Consider the following 20316-nt stretch of genomic DNA (forward strand, 5'->3'; position numbering starts at 1 on the left):
AAAAAAGCATATAACCCCTTTCTTTCTCGTACATGAGTCTTTTTTTATAGGCTTAAATGCAATTTTACCCCGCTATTTTGATTGAATCTGAATTTTACCCCCTATTTTAAAACTTGGAATTTTACCCCCTCTATTTTTATTGATTCTGGATTTTGCCTCCCCTATTTTAAAACTCGGAATTTTACCCCCCTATTTTATGTTTTTCAGGATTTTTCCCCCTCCCCCTATTTTATCCACATAATTAATTATTTGTATTAAATGTTTTTTAATGAAAAAATAAAAATAAAACCAAAAAAATACTAAAAAAAATGAATAAAAAATACTAGAAAAAATGCATAAAACTAGTATGATCTCTAAAAATAAAATAAAAAACTAGTATGAAAATAACAAATATTTTTAGAGGTGCAAACTAGTTTTTTCATGTATTCTTAATTGAATTTTTTCTTGTAATTTTATTGTTCTTCTATTTTTTAATTTTTTTTTTTTGTTGCGTTTTCTTGTTTTCCTTATAATTTTTTACCAAATTAATATTTTCCAATCGTTTCTTTATTTTTCTAGTATTTTTTGATTCTTTATTTTAAAATAGGGGTAAAATTCTGAAAAACGTAAAATAGAGTGGGTAAAATTCCGAGTTTTAAAATAAGGGGGACAAAATCCCGATTCAATCAAAATATAGGGGGTAAAATTCTGAGTTTTAAAATAAGGGGGGTAAAATTCAGATTCAATCAAAATAGCAGGGTAAAATTGCATTTAAGCATTTTTAATATTTTTCTTTTTGTTAATTTTTTTTCATTTAATTTTATCCCACACACACTAACACTCTCTTCACCAAAGAAATTCTGTAAAACTCTCTCATTCTCTAACAAACCCTAGCTGCCGCCTCCGTCCTTCAGTGTGTCTCCGGCGGCGCCTTTTCATTGTTCCACCATCTTCATCCTCTCATTCTCTAAAAAAATCAGGATCGGACTATCTTCGCCGGTTACCACCGTGCCGGAGCTTGCAACCACCGTGCAGGAAAAAAGATTACGTGTTTTCATCTCAATCTTGTATGTTTTGGTCCAGACCTGGGTCAGAATTTTTACACAAACACTGATATTTTGGTCTCAAACCTGGGTTATTTGTCTTCATTGAGGTCAAGTTCTTTACATATTTTGTTTCCATTAATAAAAATATGAAATTGGATGTGATTTTGTTCTATTTTCAAAAATCTGTTTTTTATACTATTGATAACAAAAGTCCTTGATCATTTCATGTTCTCTATATTTTCTTGTTTTGCCTCATATGTGATTTTGCTGATTCTGTAATTTGCTGGTTTAGGAATTGTTTCTGGAAATATAGTTGAAGTTTCTATGTTCGAGACGCTGCATGTTGTCATCACTTTGAACTAGCCGTGTGATGGAATCTGATGTCGGAGGTGTCTGTGATTCTTCTACTGTGCTAAGTTACAAGAAAAGAAGGGTTTCTGAGTGCTATGTTACTCGTTCGAACAAGACCATGACCAAAATTGAAGCTTCATTGCCAATACTGCACTCTCCTGGTTACTACACTGAACCGTCTTTGAAGGATTTAGCGGCCCGTGAAGTCCTTTACCCCGGCTATTGCAGCAGTGTTCCAGATTTCACTGTTGGAAGATTTGGTTATGGATATATTAGGTATGTCAATGAAACGGATGTACGAGGATTATGTTTAGATGACATTGTGAAGTTCCATAAGAATGAGGTTATAGTTTATGAGGATGAAAATAATAAGCCTGTTGTTGGTCAGGGTCTTAACAAAGCAGCTGAAGTGGTTATGGTACTGAATAGTAGAAAGTTGAAGTCTAAGGAGTGTCGGAATGATGTTCTGGTGAAAAAATTAAAACAAAGTACAGAGAGTCAAGGAGCACGGTTTGTGTCATTCGATCTGGTAACTTGTGAGTTGAAAATCTTAGTTGAACACTTCAGTAGATTTGGGTTTGATGACGATGATGAAGAGGACGCTGTTATGGATGATGCTGAGACACATGATGTTGAGAAAGAGTTGCCGATAAATGTCGATGAAATTGAGCTTTCTCATTCTCTTCCTGCCCATCTTAGGCTTGATCCTGTTAAAATGAGAGAAATGAGATCATTGATGTTTCCCGATGAAGAAGAGATGGAGGACTTGGGTCGCAAATCATCTTTTGGTAAGGAAAGTGTGAGGCCTTTGAAAAATTCTGCTCAGTCGGCAATGAATAGATCTACTCCACCAACTGTTCGAAACACTCCATTTCCATTACTTGAATATAAGCACGGAAATCTAGAGTCAAATTCTCCTGGATCCATTTTGATGGTTCAGCAACATAAGAATATGCCTCTGAGGGCAGTAAAAGCTCAGGGTTTTAAGCTGGACCTTAAGCAGGAAACTCCAATATCCGGAAGCTATGCTCACAATATAGTTGATGCTGGTCTGTTCATGGGTAAGTCATTTCGAGTTGGGTGGGGACCAAATGGCATTCTTGTACACTCTGGTACACTTGTAGGAAGTGGTGGTGATCACAAGCTAATGTCATCGGTTGTCAATTTGGAGAAAGTTGCTTTTGACAATTTGGTAAGAGATGAAAATAAAAAAGTGTGTGAAGAACTTGTTGACCATGCTTTGGTTTCTCCATTAAATTTTCACAAAGGAATAAACCATGTGACGAAAGAGGTTGATGTTGGTCCCTACAAGTTAACTCTTCAAAAGCTCGAAGCTAATCGTACAGACCTGCCAGAGATTTCTCATCAATACTGTGATATTATTGAGAGACAAATGAGTGTGCCTGGCTTACCTTCCTGGAACCGATTAGGTTTGACACACCAAGTAATGACCTGGGAGTTAATTAGAGTTCTTTTTTCTGAGAGAAAACAAAAGGGTCAAATAGAATCATTAGGCGCTGACAATGAGGAAGATATGATGGAGGATATAAAGGAAGTTGATAATGATGTTGACCAAGAAGCACTACCTCTTATCAGAAGAGCAGAGTTCAGTTATTGGATGCGAGAGAGTGTCTCCTATCATGTCCAAAACCAAATAAGCTCTCTAAATGACTCTCACTATTTGCAACATGTTTTCACACTCCTGACTGGACGGCAATTGGACGAAGCAGTGCAGTTGGCTGTGTCCAATGGAGATGTGAGGCTGGCTTGTTTGTTAAGTCAGGCTGGTGGTTCTACTCTGAATCGCTCTGATATTGCAAAGCAACTTGATATTTGGAGGAATAAAGGCCTTGATTTCAATTTCATTGAAGAAGACAGATTGAGACTCTATGAACTGCTTGCGGGAAATATTCATGATGCATTGCATGATATCCAAATTGACTGGAGGAGGTTCTTAGGTTTGTTAATGTGGTACCAATTACCTCCTGACACTTCGTTACCAGCTGCTTTTGAGACTTATAAACATTTTCTTGATGAGGGAACAGCTCCATATCCTGTTCCACTTTATATTGATGAAGGAACATCTGAGGAGGTTGTCAGTTTGAAAGCAGATAAACACTTTGACATTTCATTTTATCTCATGCTTCTTCATGCTAAGGAAGATACAGAATTCAGTTTTCTGAAGGCTATGTTTAGTGCCTTCTCGTCAACCCCTGATCCACTTGACTATCATATGATCTGGCACCAACGTGAAGTTTTGGAAGCAGTGGGTGTTATCAATTCTAATGATCTTCATATTCTAGACATGGGATTTGTGTCTCAGCTGTTGTGCTTAGGGAAATGTCACTGGGCCATATATGTGGCCCTTCACTTGCCTCATCGGGAAGATTATCCATTTCTTCATGTAAATCTGATTCGTGAAATATTGTTCCAATACTGTGAAACTTGGAGTTCAGATGAATCTCAGTATCATTTCATTGTGGATTTAGGCATTCCCAAAGAATGGATGCACGAGGCTTTGGTATGCAACATATTTAAATATGGCTTCTTATTTATTTATTTATTTGTTTACTTTGTTTTACAATTATGAAAGAATATAATGACATGCATAATTTGTTGTTTTACCCTTTTAACTGCCCTTTTCAGTCACTGTTTGGATAACATATACTGAGGGAGACGATCATAAGGGGAAGGGGCATAAGTAAATCTTGTTTATGACTTTAGATAGAGAGTACAACACAAGGGAAATCATTTCCTCTCAACTACACAAATTTTGTTTTCACAAAGTTAGCATAGAATAGGGGGAAACTCAAAAAGGTAACATTGTTCTGTTCCAAAGAAGGGGGATGATTATTTGGTTCACAATGGAAGGAGAGAGATTTTAATGGAGAAGAACTAGCTTGTCTCACCTCAACGATACTCTATGTAAATGAAAAAGGTCAAAAACATCCAAACACAATTTATTTAGTGGTGATGCTATGTTTAATTATATAAATGATGTCTGTTACCTGGCTTGAGTGGATTTTTAGAATGATATTTATATTTATGGATTTTTAGAATGATATTTTTATTTATTAAAGGAAAATAAAAAACTTATGATTCATATGGGTACTGAATAATCAGTTTCTGACCAAAACTGCATTAATTTATCGTCCTCATGGTGTTGTTCTTCACTGATTAATGGTATGTGCAAATGCTTGAGGCTACTGGAAGTTCTGATTTCTTTGATTGGGGAAACTTTTAATTATTTGAATGATTTTCATGTTTTGGTGCAGGCAATATATTACAATTATAATGGGGATCTTGCAGAAGCCCTTGAGCAATATCTTCAGTGTGCAAATTGGCAGAAAGCTCATACCATCTTTGTAACTTCAGTTGCTCATAAGTTATTCTTGCAAGGTAAGTCGTTTGTATGTATATTGCTTGGTAAAAGAAAACTAAATGCTTGTAGGATTTATTATGCTATATATTTTTAATTTCTAAGGTGCTGTTGTGTGCGTATTTAGACAATTTCTGTGAATCTTACGTGAGCTCGATTTTTAATTGAGTTTTTTGCACAAACACATATAGTTTCTGCATTGATGGCTCTTTATTAATTATTCCCTCCATCCCATAATGAGTGACCCTTTAGATAATTTCACATATATTAAGAAAAATGTATAAATGAATGAGAGAGAAGAATGTTGTTACTAAAATACCCTTATCAATTATTGGTGTATTCACAATACAATAAATGCAAAGTGGAATATATTAACTTGGGATTGATAAAAGTAGTATTAATTAGAGGGTAGAATTGGAAAACAAACAACTAATATTCCCTTGAAAATCAAAAGGGTCACTCATTTTGGGACAAATTTTATTTACAAATGGGTCACTCATTGTGGGATGGAGGGAGTAATTGATAAGAATACTCCAAATTGCAATGTATGATTTTCCATACTAACTAATCAAATAAATGCTACTACATCGTATAGGAGCTTCAGCAGCTAATGCTTGAGCTCTAAACAGCACAAGTATTTGAAATCAAGTAAATAACGTCAGAGGATGTTTCCTTCTTTTCTAAACATTCAAGCAGTAAAGTTGGTTCCATTTGAAGATATACGATTTCTTTATATGTAGAGTGGAAGGCAATTCCAATGTTTTATTTTGCCATGCCCTATACTGTAGAATATATATTACTTACTGAAATGCCTAAAATATCACACGTTGTCCCCTGTGATTTTCCAACACACTCCAGATAGATGCTCTGACTTTGAAATATATAATTCATACAATAAATTGATTTAGTCCTCAATTTTGAAGCATCTTGCCCCATTCTTCATTGTTACGGTGATATGATTTGGTCTAGGTTCTGGTACCAATTGATTCTGTACCTGAAAAAAGAGTAAGAGAGGGGGCTTGGGTATTTATCCCACTAGCTAGCCCGCATTTAAAAAAAATTAGTCGTACTACCTAACCCAAAATGACAATGTTGATGCTTTGGAAAAACAGAAGTTAAGGATGATCCTTGGAATGTTGCATAATATTCATACTTGAATTGGAAAGTATGTTGTTGTATATTGTTTTGCACATAGCTAGCCCTTTCTAAGGGGTAAACAAACAATTTTCCAGATATTTCATTATCCAGACAATAGCATAACTGGACTTTATTTTTCTTGAAACTGCCATGAAATTATTTTATGCATCGCAGAAAATTGTCAAAAGAATCTCACTGAAAGCTACTTGTAAAATAATTTCTAGAATTTTTCTTAATTCCAGATAAGTGCAATAGGGCATCATAGTTAACTTCTTTTATATACTGTGCAGCCAAACATTCTGAGATATGGAGGATTGCAACTTCCATGGAGGACTATAAATCTGAAATTGAAAACTGGGAGTTGGGAGCTGGAATTTATATTTCATTTTATTCAATGAGAAACTCACTTCAGGGAGATGCCAATACCATGACTGAATTGGTAAGAGCAATGCTTTCATTGCCTCGTATGATTTCAATGATTTGTAGTTGATTGTGAAGTGTAACTAAAATTTGAACAAGTTTGAACCTGAACCTGAAACATGAATGTGCAACAATATGAATTTATCATTCCATATGATGATATTTAATGGAACAGCTGTACAAGTATTGGTGCAGAAGACACTAATGCCTGTACGGCAGTCATTTAAATTTTTTCTAGTTGTGGTGAGCTCTATGTGAGATAATCATACTAGGCTAGAAGAGGATATAATTTATGAAGTTAGGTCACAGTTGTAATTTGTTTCTGTGTTATGGTTCACTATCACGAAACAAAATTTTGTTATGCTCAAAGAAGATGTACTTTATGAAGTTAGGTTACAGTTGTCATTTGTTTGTGTGTTATGGTTCACCATCACGAAACAAATTTTTTATATGGATAAGCTTTGAGCTTGACATATTTTCTAGTTATAATTATATTGGTTGATCAGGAGAATAGGCAGCAGGCACTCACTCTGTAAATCAGTTTTGAATGCTTCAGACATTATTTCTTTTTCTGTTTAATTGATTGAAGTCGAAATTTCTTGTTTCAGGATTCTCTTCAAAGTAAAAATGCTGCATGTCAGGATTTTGTCAGTCAGTTAAATGAATCTTTGGCTGTTTGGGGTTACAGATTACCTATTGATGCAAGGTATATATCGTCCTTTGCTGTGAAAATCATTTACCATAATTGCCAGTACTTAATGTGGACCTTTTTTTTCTAAAAAAATTGTACAGCTAGTATTCTGATTTTGTAGGCTGATCGAGATACTTTTCTAAAACCACTTTCTCTTATATGGAACTTGTTAAGATAAGGAAACAAAATATGATAATACAACAATATGTCTGCAGTTCTGCTTGAAAATTTTGTTGAAGCTTTGCATTTTAGTAACAACTTCAAAATCGCATATCATTTAGTCTAACATGTTCAGCACCTATATGTTTTGACATATGGTCATTCATTTGTTAATCCCTCGTGATAGTGTTTTAATTGCTATATTCACGTTTACTACTTTTTTGCAGAGTGGTGTATTCTAAAATGGCAAGCCAGATATGTGACTTGCTGTTATCTGCTGTCGGTGAGGGTGCCTCACGTGATGAGCAGTTTGGTTGCTTTAACACTGCTTTCAGTGCTCCCATTCCTGAAGACCTACGATCCGGTCACTTGCAGGATGCAGTGTATCTGTTTACCAGCTATTTGTCAGAGATTGCGACTTAATTCTACAATCTGCCATTTACCGAGTTTGTGTGCTTTTTGATATTGGTCTTGCTTGCTGAAGCCTGAGATACTAAATGTAATTGTAGTAACATGTTCAGTGGTTTTACATGTTGACCAACTGAATTAAAAAACACTGTCGTGGAATATTCTTTGCCAAAGCCGGTGGCGTGTCATCCCTTGTATTGCAAATGCCAAAGTTCTTGTTAAGAAAGGAACTGCAAAATTCTTGTGAAAATGAGTAGTGTATAATCTGAGAGCAAATGGTAGATGCCTAAATAGCAACTTTCCCATAAATTTTATACTGTATGTCAAAATACTGTAAGTGCTTTTTTTAGTAAGTCCATAAATTTTATATATTTATTCTACAACGTGCATGTGCTCCTAACATGGTAAGACAAATAACAGATCTCCCCTATAGTCCACTCTTTTACAACTCGTGAAATGTTTTTTCAGCATATCAATTAAATTTTCTGCATATTAATGAAATCACCATATGACATGTACATACAAAAAGGAATTCATTAATCTTTGTTGGGGTACTTGGGTAGTACTATGGTTTCTATTTTTCAGAGATTTATTTTAGTCCGGCTCCTCAAATACAAGCAATTCATTTTAAAGTCTAACTAGGATAATATGAATCGTTAACTAACAAATCAAAGGTAGATATTATAAGTACATTATAAGAAATCATCATTTAATTGAACTGTTTATTCAAGTGAATACAAATTTCTAAAAAAATTGCACAAATTTGAAGATCATGTAAAATAAAATACCAGAAAATAATTTGGAGAAATTGAAATTTAAAATTGATTATTTAAACTCAATACAATAACATTGATAATTCAAAGCTCGAAAGAAACAAGTATAAAATATTTAAATTAAAAAGATTGATTCTTAGATAAATTTAAAGGGATTTAACATCTTTTCTTTGACATTTAGTCATCATAGAGGTCATTGAGGCCTGGTTTGGTTGGTCCAGGGATCAAACGATTTTGCTTAATTTGATCAATCTTCTCATGATCCTCCTTTGTCAATGACCAATCAAAGATACACAAATTTTGGTTCATTCTCTCCTTATCATAACTCTTGGGAACAAAAGTGACTCCTTGTTCATATAACCATCTTAGAGAAATTTGTGCAACAGACTTTCCATGTGCATCTGCAATCTCTTTAAGCATATCATTCTCCATAACTTCATTTGGTCCTCTGCTTGCACCTTTCCTCAATGGTGAAAATGCAGTTAACACTATTCCGTTTGCGTTGCAAAACTCTCTAAGCTTCTTTTGTTGCCATGCAAGGTTCATCTCCACCTATAAATATACGATTTCATTGTATAAGTACATATTAACAATTAAGAAGTTTACTATAAGTTAATCAAAACTTAGGTTTAGTTGATGACTTACTTGATTGACTGCAGGAAGAATAGTGGCAACAGAGAGAAGATTTTCAAGTTTCTTGACAGAGAAGTTACTAACTCCAATAGCTTTGGTGAGTCCAAGTTTCAATCCTTCTTCCATGGATTCCCAAACACCCTTCACATCAAATGGTAAGAGATCTGCCACATCAATTGGAAATGTAAACTTTCCAGGCTGAGAGCTAAGTGGCCAATGAATCAAATACAAATCCAAGTAGTCCAATTGAAGAGTCCTACATGAAATTAACAAATCAAGATCAAAATTAATTTTTATCATTGTAGAATCAAACATCCTCCAAATGAATGTAATATTGATATGAATTAAAATTTACTTACTTGAGAGATTTTTGAAGAGCAGGAATAACAAGATGAGGATGATTTTCAGTAACCCAAAGTTTAGAAGTAACAAAAAGGTCTTGTCTAGTGACAAGACCAAGTTCAATTGCTTCTTTCAAAGCTTCACCAAGAGCTTGTTCTGAGCCATATGCAGCAGCAGTATCAAAGTGTCTATAACCTTGTTTGATGGCTTCAATGATTGCATCTTTTGTGTCTTTCTTACATGTGAAGTCAGGGGCTGATCCCATTCCAACCACTGGCATCTTCAATTGACTAGATGTGTTTGTAAGAACCTTTGTTGGGATTTCAACACTGCCCATGTTGTTATTTTTGGGTTGGACTAAGGTTCAATGTTAAGATTGGTACACTATGAGAGTTATGTTTGATGATGGACTAAGCTTTGCTTGCATCCTTTTTATATAGCTAAAAGTTGGTACGTTCTATAGTAAAAGAAATTGACACTTAAATTATTGCTATATTTATTTGGTTTTGTTTTGCGCAGTCCAATTTGGAAATTTGTGTTTCTTAGAGGGTTGGTGGGTTGTGCTCATTTCTACTACCATTTTATGTGATATTTTATTGAACAATACTTATATTCAAAGTTGGCGAATGGGTGCGGTCTAACGATGTCTATATTGGTCATAGCTCTTTGACCTTTATTTTTTATTTTTATTTTGTTGCTTTCTACAAATTTCAGATTAATCTGCATGTGTTATCCCTACTCCCTAGTACCATTTTTGTCCCTGTCTCTATCTTTTTAATTATTAGAGGAACAAAAACAATTGTATACTGCAAATTGGTAAATTCTCTCTCTCTCCCTCCCCCTCCCCTAATTGATGGGCACACCCTTAACTTTTTATCTATCATTTAATTTTAGACTTAAACCTACTTTTCACCCCTTAAGTATTCAAAAGTTGTAATTTTAGCCCCCTTTTAAAAAAAATAGAAAAGTGACCCTCTATGTTTAGCCCCTTTTGCAAAACCTCAATTTTGACCAAGTTAATCCTATGTGTCATGCCACCTAATTTAAAAATTTGCCAACTGTATATTTTTGGAATTTAAAATAAATAGAAATGCCACAATGTATTTTAATAATTTGAAACTTTCTCAAAAACCCATTCTTTGTACAATAACAATCCAATCCAGAGAACTTGCTTTCACAAAAAAACAACAAGTTTATCTTCGTGAAATCAGAAACAAAACAATTATTACTTGCTGCTGATGTTGCTGCAATTCTGGGAACCTAGAACAAGGGCGGCGGCGTGAGGATACGAGTTGTTGGAGAAAGAGATAGATCCAATTGCGAGAGAGAGATGTTTAAGGTTTTAGAGGGAGTTTTCGCAACCACCTCCTCCCTTTTCTTCTTCTCTTTCAGTTATTTCCATTCCATTTTCCTCCAAACTAACCGTCGTTTTCTTTTGCTCTTTCGATGACCGATTTGGAATTTGCGATTTGGTTTCAAAGATGAAAGTTTGAGTGTTGTCCGATTTGCTCCGATTTAAGTTTTAGGTATATGACAAATTTCAGATTTGTTCAAAGGTTGCTGGGTTTTTAGTTATTGATGAAGAAGATGAAGAAGAGATGAAGTTCTTCTGGATTTGTGGCAAGAAGAGAGATAAATTTCGTTTTAGTTTTCTTTTTAATTATTTTATTTAAATGAATAATGTGTTGGATTTTGTATTTAATTTAAAATTGAAAAATTACACAAGTGTCATCTGAATCAGCTAAGTTAAATGCCACCTCTGCGTTGACCTTGTCAAAATTGATGTTTTGCAGAAGGGACTAAACATGAGGGGTTACTTTTGCCATTTTTTTTTAATAGGGGGTCAAAATTACAACTTTTGCAAACTTAAGAGGCAAAAAGTGCGTTTTAGCCTTAATTTTAAACTGAGGAGATAAATATAATATACCTCAATTCAATGCAAAGAAATCTTAAGATTAAAAATATAGGTCTTGCTAACGAGTGTTCTAAGGACACTCTTTAAAGTTTCTCAATTGAGAAATTATTCATGAAAAAAGTTTAAAATTTCAATTTTCAATGTATTGAATACACAATTTTCCATAAAAATTTACTATTTAAAGTCTTTAAAGAGTGCCCTTAGAATACTCGTTAACATTTTCCTAAAAATATTTTCGAATTTTTTTGGATAATACCTCAATTCAATGCAGAGAAAATCTAAATTCATTCGTAATTAGCAAATTTGAATAGTGGAGAAAGAAAAAAAAGGGTTAAATATGTTTTTGGTCCCAATAAAATTGGAAAATTAAGTTTAGTCATTACTTAATTTTAATAGATTTTTTAGTCCTTACAAAAAAAATTACTTCTAATTTTAGTCCCTGTTACAACAAAGTTTGTTTAATTATTCTTAAACTCTTAAATTTTTGAAGGATATTTTTAAGACAAGTTTAGAATGCCATGAAAGGTTCATTTACCAAAATTTAATTTTTTTTAAGATGAAACGAATTAAATATGAATTTTTAAAACGACAAAAGATAAAGATAAAATTAACAAAATCTGGACGTAGAAATAAAATTTTGCGACAATTTTTTGCAGAGGAACTTTTAGTAATGTTCTTAACACGTCTACAAAAATTGTTTAAAAACTCAAGAGTTTAAGCATGAATTAAACAAATTTGAATTGAGGAGGGACTAATATTGAGTTCAAAAAAAAATTTAAGGACTAAAAAAACTATTAAAATTAAGTAAGGACTAAACTTAAAAGGTCTCAATTTTATAGGGACCAAAAACATATTTAACCCAAAAACACACACACACACATATATATATATATATATATATATATATATATATAACAATTTATTTTTGAAAGAATAAATATACAAAATAACCGTTCTCTACAATCATTAAAAATATCAACCTCTATATCAATTGAGGTTTAATCTAGTGGAATAGGTTAACTTCCACAACAAGATGAATCAAGATTCAAATCTTTACTTAAAAGGTATATCGTTTAGAGTCTAATGTTTCTAGGATAAGATTGTCTTCAGGGGAGAAAACCTATTAGAAATAAAAAGAAAACCCCCTAAATAAAGAATCAAAAACAAAACACCCTTATTTGTATATATAAATAAATTATTTAGCTTTTCTTTTCTTTCTTTGAATAGGATTTTGTTATGTTGGATAAGCAACTTGTAGAGTTTAAATTGTGCGATGATGATAGTGTCATGTGGGTCAAAATATCAACAAATAGTGATATATTAGAATTTTGACAAAAACTTCTTCAAACTTAGTGCTGATGTGCCCCTTCAATACAAATTTCATTTAGGTGACATAATTTTTTGATGATATTGATGACATTGGTGTATTTTAGATGAGAAAGAAGTAGGGATGACAAAAAAATTCGCATCCATGGATATTCGTAGATAAACTCCGTCACAGACACAGAGCAGATACTTTAATGAATATCCATAGATAAAATAAACGGATTTTTTAAATACCCATTAATTAATGGATATGAATGCGGATTTAATGGTATCCACACCCGCGGATATCCATACCCGCTATTAAACCGAGTAAATTACATAAATAACCTTAATACCATTCAACTTTCTAAGAAAAAACCTAGGCATTGTTAGCGTTATTAGTTATTACGCTCCTTTAAAAGGAAGTGAAAGTGGTTGAGATTGTTGAAGAAGAACTTTATTTTTATTAAGTGTAAGGGACTTTATTTATGTTTTTGTTGAGTTAATGATCTTTGTTGTTATTGTAATGTATGAATATTACATTTTGCTAAAAAAAATGCATGCGAAGAACCTTTATTTCTAAATTTTAGTTAAAAAAATTAAACAAATTTTTTCTTTCATTTTTATAAATGTTATCCATGAATATATGTATAAACCTGCGAATACCTCAACATCTACGGATTACCCGCTAAACGGATATCCGCCGGGATATGGATATTGTACATATTTCATATTTATCCAACGGAGTAGACATAAATATTACACTATTCGCCAGGGCCGGCCCTAGGGCATAGGCCGCGAGTGCGACGGCCTAGGGCCCATGCCGGTAGGGGCCCAAAAGTTTTTTTAAGGTGTAGGGTGTATATAGAAATATTTGGATTTTAGGGGGTATATATAGCAAAATTATCTGAAAAGGCCCAAACTTTGAGATGATAAAGGAATGGGCTGAAATCTGTTAATGTTTTTGGCCCTTTTAGTGAGATTTACTATATATATCCCATGTGGTACAAATATTTCTATATACACCCTCCTATAACTTTTTTTGATTGTTCTTAATAATATGCTCAAAAATTTATTATCGAAGAAATTAATGATATTTTTTTGGGTCCTTTATTCCTAATAATGTGTTTCACTAATATTAAAAATATTGACGATATTTTTTATCCAAGAAATTGGGATAATTTTTATAACAAAGCAAATTCTATTTTAGTTGAAAATGGGGTGCTAAAATTTTAGTTTACTATGCATGTGCTATTTTTCTCTACATCTATGGTATTTTATTTTGTTTTGGTGTATATAGAGTATTTAATTTATTTTCAATGTTATCTAAAAAAACATTTATTTGGTAGTGAAAAATGAAATAAAAAACGAAATGAAGAGCTAAAAAAACACAACAATGAGCTAAAAAAAATTATGATCTATTATGTAAGGGCCCTTTTTTCATATTATGCCTAAGGCCCGTAAAACTCTAGGAACGGCCCTGCTATTCGCATCCATGAATATCCATTTACATCCATAGAAAGAAGGATAGATGAATGATTAAAATAATGAGTCTTGTTAACGAGTGCCCCGAGACACACTTTAAACATCCTACATTTAGAGATATTATAATACTAGTATATCTATACCTATTAATAAAGGCAATACATTGCTTTGGTGTAGCCTATTTTCCTACCTATTTTACCCTTCAAGTTAAGAAACAACAATTGCAAATAAAATTTGAAAAATGAGAATTGGGTGGTTTATTTATTTAAAACAGTAAGTTATAAACAGAATGAGATGGTTAGACATCACAAAGAATAAGTCAATAACTGATTAATGATAGTTTCATTATCCTCAAACTTGCGTTCATGCAATAGACATCACTCATAATCATTATTTCTAAAATTTCTCAAGGATATCTACTTTCTTACATAGACAAAACGTTTGGCATTTACCCCCTTGGTTATCTTCTTATAATTTGTTTTTGGTGAACCCTTCTGCTTATAATTTCTACAATTGATTATTGATTACTATTTTGCAGTTCCAATTCATAGACACACCACCGGTATATGCAAAAGTGAAAGCACAAGGGTTCAAAAGTGAAAGGGCTTGCTTAAAAAGAATAGTGGGGATCAAATTATTGTTTAAATATAGATTTTTGATTTGGTTTAATTTTATAATGTTTCTTCATCCCAATTTATGTTATGTTTAGTGATCGGTAAGGACTTGCAAATCAATGGCTGAAATGCAATAAGAGATGAAAGGGTTCTTCAATCAAGTTTAAACCATATGAACAAATGATGATCGTCTCACACCATTTATCGGCTGCAAATTGGTAATTTTATTTATCAAATTGTCAATTTTTTAAAATGATTTTCATTCCTTGGTTTTTCTTCTTCTACATGATCGTTATAACCACCCCGTCATTGTAGGGCCTAACTTCGGTATATAGGAGTACAATTTATATAATTTACACTAATTGAACCCACACATCTTTTAACTTCAACTTACATTATTTCTACTTTCAAAATGGTATGCTTATCCTTCATAACTGGAAAAAATGGTTACCCTTCATACCCACTCACTCGATTCATAAAACTATAATAATGTATACACACAGGACATGAAATGCAGAAATGGGGAATAACGATGGAGCATGGCAACAACCGTAATGTAAAAAAGGAGATTAGTATATGCGGTACATGCGGCAGGGCTGCAATAGCTGCACATATTCGGTGTTGGAATGTTGTGTTTTCACTTTCAAGATAGAGAGGTGAGAAAAAGGGGAAAGGTAGTGGTGTCCTTTGCCACCGTTGAAAAGAAGCGGTGTCGTGGATTGGCCACGGAGAAGTCATTGTGAGCACAACAAGTTATCACATAGGTGACGATGCCACCATGACGACAGTAGGGATTTCTTCAATTTTTTCCTTTCTTCTATTCTTCTTATTCACTTTTTTATATGCTCATTTTTGTTGATTTTTGTTACAACCTGTTATTCTTCATCAAAAAGAAAACCTCTCATACCAATTTTGTTTCACTTATTTCTTCTAAGTCAGTTTCTTATTTCTATGATTCTTATGATTATTGTTATCATGTTTATCTTTTCACAATTTATGAAATAAGAATAAAGGATCATGATTCCAGATTCTTAAGCAAGAAGAAAGTACTCAAAAGTAAGTTTTTATCAATTTCCTACAAGGATTTAACAAAATATTTAATACCATCAACTTTTTGTTTTTTATTTTAACTTTGTGGTTGCTTTGTTCATTGTGCACTGAAATGGGAACTCGAGAACATTGCTTTGAGTAGAGACCATGAAACACAAGGAGGAAGATAAAGCTGAAAAGGTAACCATACATGTACAAAGAACCTTATATGAAATTCTTAAACTCTTAAATTTACCCGAAATTCAAGAGTAGAAAGAATTAGTAGCTACATGGATATATATTAAAAGTACTACGCTATTTCTTATAAGGTTAATACACCACACCTAGGAATTCTAGGCTACACCCAAAAAATTTCTCTTCTAATTAAAATGTCCAGACGGGCACGGGGTTCTTTCTACTATATATTAATTCCGACCTTATATGAACAGGGATTTTCATATATTTCATTAGCGCAGTATATATATATATATATTATGCTTTTTTTTTATCTTGAATATATCAAATAATATTTAAAAGTCAATATGCTTTGTAAATGATACTTACAAATTCACATTCAAATTTTGAAATCATCTTAAGAGCAAGTATATATGCTATGCTTTTTTTATCTTGAATATCCTATTTCTATCCCATATGAGAAATTTATAGGTTCAATATCTCCTATATCAAGTGGAAGGGATTAGAGATTGAGACGAGTGAAGGAATTGAATAAGAGAGCAGAAGAAGATCGAGTGGAACGAAAAAGAAGAATTTGAAGTTATCAAAAAATGGTGCTACATTATCGACAACAAAGCGTGAATGAAAAAAAGGAAAGGGGTCGTTGTATGCAGGCGCTCTTGCCTTCTATTTCTCCAACATTTATCAAACAACAACATCAATTATATGCTCCAGTTTAATTAACATTCCACTTGCTATGTCACATTGACTTTTTCAATCAAAAATATCGCAAAGTATGAGAAGTGATATGACTAATGTGTAAATATTCTTTCACTCTTTTTGAAATGTCTTCGTCCTTTGAAAGACATAAATGTGTTATCAAAGTTTTGTTCTTATTTCTTCTATTGGTTTTCCTTCTATTTTCCTAATTTTATATTTTGTGACAAACTCAAATGACTTGATAAATAATATAGAGCATATGTTTACTGTTTTTCTGTAAAATGTGTTAGCGATGGAAAAGATTTAATATCTTCATCAAACCAACCCTCATAACTGCCACTCATGTTTCATGCATATTCATCCTCCATAGATAGATGATTATGCATCACAAAACTAAGTATATATTAAGTAACTCCGTGTTAAAAAGTGCATGAATTACCTATCTTACATTTTTTATCAAGTTTAATCCTTCTCTTTTTGATCAAGCTTGATCATTCTTTTAATTCTAATAATTTTCTTCAAGATATATCAAGAAAAACTAAACAACATTGATGTTAAAAAACATATTGTTTATGAGTTACATGCGTTAGCGCAGTAGAAAGAGCGGACAGACGGGCACGGGAGTGCCCGTCTGGACGCTAGTTATAATAAATTCCTTAATTTTTTTTTTTTTTTTATAATAAATGAGTATTGACACTAGTAGTGGAAGGAATCATTCTACAGTGAATTTAAATATTTTAATAAAATTAATCTTAATATTTTTGAAATATTTTAAAATATCCAACGTCGGCTAGAATTGACGATGTTTAAACATTCTTAAATTTTGATGGCTTACTTACTATGTCAAAGTCTTAATATATTTTTTTCCAAGTTGGCCACACACCCCTTAATAGAAAAGAACAAATATCAAGATCATGTAAAATAAAGTACTAATGAAAAATAAATTGGAGAAAAATGAAATGTAAAATTGATTATTCAAACTCGATTAAAAAACAAGGGTAATCCTAAGCTCAAAAGAAACAACAAGTATACAATAAGTAAATCGAAAAGATAGATTTTATGGCAAATTTAAAAGGACTTTAACATTTTTTTTAATCATCATAGAGGTCATTGATGCCTGGTTTGGTTGGTCCAGGGATCAAACGATTTTGCTTAATTTGATCAATCTTCTCATGATCCTCCTTTGTCAATGACCAATCAAAGATACACAAATTTTGGTTCATTCTCTCCTTATCATAACTCTTGGGAACAAAAGTGACTCCTTGTTCATATAACCATCTTAGAGAAATTTGTGCAACAGACTTTCCATGTGCATCTGCAATCTCTTTAAGCATATCATTCTCCATAACTTCATTTGGTCCTCTGCTTGCACCTTTCCTCAATGGTGAAAATGCAGTTAACACTATTCCGTTTGCGTTGCAAAACTCTCTAAGCTTCTTTTGTTGCCATGCAAGGTTCATCTCCACCTATAAATATACGATTTCATTGTATAAGTACATATTAACAATTAAGAAGTTTACTATAAGTTAATCAAAACTTAGGTTTAGTTGATGACTTACTTGATTGACTGCAGGAAGAATAGTGGCAACAGAGAGAAGATTTTCAAGTTTCTTGACAGAGAAGTTACTAACTCCAATAGCTTTGGTGAGTCCAAGTTTCAATCCTTCTTCCATGGATTCCCAAACACCCTTCACATCAAATGGTAAGAGATCTGCCACATCAATTGGAAATGTAAACTTTCCAGGCTGAGAGCTAAGTGGCCAATGAATCAAATACAAATCCAAGTAGTCCAATTGAAGAGTCCTACATGAAATTAACAAATCAAGATCAAAATTAATTTTTATCATTGTAGAATCAAACATCCTCCAAATGAATGTAATATTGATATGAATTAAAATTTACTTACTTGAGAGATTTTTGAAGAGCAGGAATAACAAGATGAGGATGATTTTCAGTAACCCAAAGTTTAGAAGTAACAAAAAGGTCTTGTCTAGTGACAAGACCAAGTTCAATTGCTTCTTTCAAAGCTTCACCAAGAGCTTGTTCTGAGCCATATGCAGCAGCAGTATCAAAGTGTCTATAACCTTGTTTGATGGCTTCAATGATTGCATCTTTTGTGTCTTTCTTACATGTGAAGTCAGGGGCTGATCCCATTCCAACCACTGGCATCTTCAATTGACTAGATGTGTTTGTAAGAACCTTTGTTGGGATTTCAACACTGCCCATGTTGTTATTTTTGGGTTGGACTAAGGTTCAATGTTAAGATTGTTACACTTTGAGTGAATTATGCTATAGCTTGATGAATGATGATTGAGTAGGCTTTGCTTGCAACCTTTTTATAGCTAAAAATGTAGAGTCTTATGAAAAAATTGACACTTGTATTATTGCTATTTGTTTTTGTTTGAGTAATCCAATTTTGAACCTATAGTGTTTCTAAGGGGGTAGGTGGGTTATGCTCATTTCTACCACCATTTTATTTCCTTATTTTAATGTACACTACTAAATATCTTAAGTTAGTGAATTGGTGGCGGCATACTCCAACTATGTCTATACAGTCATACATCTTTGACTTTTTGTTGTTTATAGATTCCAAATTAATCTGCATGATGGATTCCATGTACGTACCATTTTGTCCCTATCTATATCATTAGGGGTGGCAAAAATACCCATGCCCATGGGTACCCGCGGGTAAAATCCATCACGGGCACGGACGGGTAGCTAAACGGGTATCCATGGGTATAATTAACGGGTATTTGACTACCCATTATTATATGAATATGGACACGGATTTGATGGTACCCATACCCACGGGTACCCATACCCAATAATAAATTAACTTAATTACTAAAATATCCTTATATAACTTTATTTTACTTCATGAATTTGTATGAATTATGTAAGAATTATGAATTTTCTATGGATTATGATTTATGAAATTTTGAATAGATTATGTATGGATGTTTAAAAGTAGTTGAAGTTTTTTGTTAATTAAAAAAAGTTATTCTTTGTTCCAAAAACTAAATAAATTCAAAAATCCATGGGTACCCACGAATACCCATGGATACTTCAATACCCACGGGTACCCACATAATGGGTACCCATGTGGGTACGGGGTGGGCATGGGTATCATGTTTATCCAACGGGGCGGGCACGGGTATCATACTATCCGTGTCCATGGGTATCCATTGACATCCCTATATATCATTTTTAATTATTGGAGGAAGAAAACAATAGTATATTTCTTTATCTTTTATAGTGATATATATTAAGTTTTTTTTCTATTCTACAGGCAGTCAAGCTTGCAGGATTATGGCAAGTAGAAAGTTGATGGGCAAAAATCTCCGTGAGCTTAGCTAAGTTGGTAGAGATATTGCATATTATATGTAAGGGTTGGGGTTCGAACTCCAGACACTTCACTTATCTATAATTTTATTATGCGAGCTCTAACCACTAAAGCTACTTACAAAAAAAACTGATAGGCACGCACGTAAGTATTTCTTTATGATATAATTTATTTTAAAAGAATGCTAACTTCTTTCCTAAAGTCTCAATTTAGAAATATTTGCCTTAGAAATTGCTACTCAAATTTTTTAAATTTAAAGTTTCTTTATAACAAATGCAATTTTTTTACTTTTGTGTCCTTAACAAACGTAAAACATAACTTAGCAAGACTCATATATTTAGAGTGGGGAATAATATCTAAGGTCAAGGTAAAGAAGATCTTATGAATAAAATATTGTATTTATATTTATCTTT

The 20316-nt window shown here is 32.8% G+C and overlaps 3 protein-coding genes and 1 long non-coding RNA gene across 6 annotated transcripts; 2 read left to right on the plus strand and 2 right to left on the minus strand.

Annotated features, from left to right (window-relative positions):
• Positions 1 to 797: 797 nt before the first annotated feature.
• On the plus strand, positions 798 to 7950 carry LOC11433942 (nuclear pore complex protein NUP96). Of its 2 annotated transcripts, XM_003617954.4 has the most exons (6): positions 798 to 1132; positions 1318 to 3897; positions 4652 to 4775; positions 6183 to 6331; positions 6921 to 7018; positions 7390 to 7950. In XM_003617954.4, exons 2-6 carry the CDS (start codon positions 1396 to 1398, stop codon positions 7583 to 7585), a joined length of 3069 nt encoding a protein of 1022 aa, XP_003618002.1. In that variant the 5' UTR covers positions 798 to 1132; positions 1318 to 1395; the 3' UTR covers positions 7586 to 7950. The 2 variants fall into 2 exon arrangements, with proteins under 2 accessions (XP_003618002.1, XP_024640926.1); XM_024785158.2 differs by lacking the exons at positions 4652 to 4775; positions 6183 to 6331; positions 6921 to 7018; positions 7390 to 7950 and adding an exon at positions 4023 to 4306.
• Positions 7951 to 8368: 418 nt separating this feature from the next.
• LOC11419649 (NAD(P)H-dependent 6'-deoxychalcone synthase) lies at positions 8369 to 18872 on the minus strand. 2 transcript variants are annotated; one of them, XM_024785159.2, is made up of 4 exons: positions 18819 to 18872; positions 9336 to 9687; positions 8989 to 9232; positions 8369 to 8895 (listed from the first exon to the last, which is right to left on the minus strand). In XM_024785159.2, the coding sequence occupies exons 2-4, from the start codon at positions 9653 to 9655 to the stop codon at positions 8521 to 8523; spliced, it is 939 nt and encodes a 312-aa protein (XP_024640927.1). In that variant the 5' UTR covers positions 9656 to 9687; positions 18819 to 18872; the 3' UTR covers positions 8369 to 8520. The 2 variants fall into 2 exon arrangements, with proteins under 2 accessions (XP_024640927.1, XP_003618003.1); XM_003617955.3 differs by lacking the exon at positions 18819 to 18872 and having other exon boundaries at positions 9336 to 9735.
• On the plus strand, positions 15643 to 16515 carry LOC112422219 (uncharacterized). The gene is made up of 3 exons (XR_003012540.2): positions 15643 to 15693; positions 15813 to 15867; positions 16333 to 16515. It is a non-coding gene; the product is annotated as an uncharacterized lncRNA (long non-coding RNA).
• LOC11425292 (NAD(P)H-dependent 6'-deoxychalcone synthase) lies at positions 17505 to 18878 on the minus strand. The gene is made up of 3 exons (XM_003617956.4): positions 18467 to 18878; positions 18120 to 18363; positions 17505 to 18026 (listed from the first exon to the last, which is right to left on the minus strand). Exons 1-3 carry the CDS (start codon positions 18784 to 18786, stop codon positions 17652 to 17654), a joined length of 939 nt encoding a protein of 312 aa, XP_003618004.1. The 5' UTR covers positions 18787 to 18878; the 3' UTR covers positions 17505 to 17651.
• Positions 18879 to 20316: the final 1438 nt, after the last annotated feature.

Source organism: Medicago truncatula, chromosome 5, assembly GCF_003473485.1.
Source record: "Medicago truncatula cultivar Jemalong A17 chromosome 5, MtrunA17r5.0-ANR, whole genome shotgun sequence".
Lineage (NCBI taxonomy): Eukaryota > Viridiplantae > Streptophyta > Magnoliopsida > Fabales > Fabaceae > Medicago > Medicago truncatula.

Excerpts from the sequence above, each read along its gene's own strand:
- LOC11425292 (XM_003617956.4), bottom strand. The coding sequence starts at position 18,786 with ATGGGCAGTGTTGAAATCCCAACAAAGGTTCTTACAAACACATCTAGT. Across the intron at positions 18,364-18,466 it reads GCTCTTCAAAAATCTCTCAA|GACTCTTCAATTGGACTACT; the intron begins GTAAGTAAATTT and ends AATTTCATGTAG. Across the intron at positions 18,027-18,119 it reads TTCTTCCTGCAGTCAATCAA|GTGGAGATGAACCTTGCATG; the intron begins GTAAGTCATCAA and ends GTATATTTATAG.
- LOC11419649 (XM_024785159.2), bottom strand. The coding sequence starts at position 9,655 with ATGGGCAGTGTTGAAATCCCAACAAAGGTTCTTACAAACACATCTAGT. Across the intron at positions 9,233-9,335 it reads GCTCTTCAAAAATCTCTCAA|GACTCTTCAATTGGACTACT; the intron begins GTAAGTAAATTT and ends AATTTCATGTAG. Across the intron at positions 8,896-8,988 it reads TTCTTCCTGCAGTCAATCAA|GTGGAGATGAACCTTGCATG; the intron begins GTAAGTCATCAA and ends GTATATTTATAG.
- LOC11433942 (XM_003617954.4), top strand. The coding sequence starts at position 1,396 with ATGGAATCTGATGTCGGAGGTGTCTGTGATTCTTCTACTGTGCTAAGT. Across the intron at positions 4,776-6,182 it reads TCATAAGTTATTCTTGCAAG|CCAAACATTCTGAGATATGG; the intron begins GTAAGTCGTTTG and ends TATACTGTGCAG. Across the intron at positions 6,332-6,920 it reads CCAATACCATGACTGAATTG|GATTCTCTTCAAAGTAAAAA; the intron begins GTAAGAGCAATG and ends TTCTTGTTTCAG.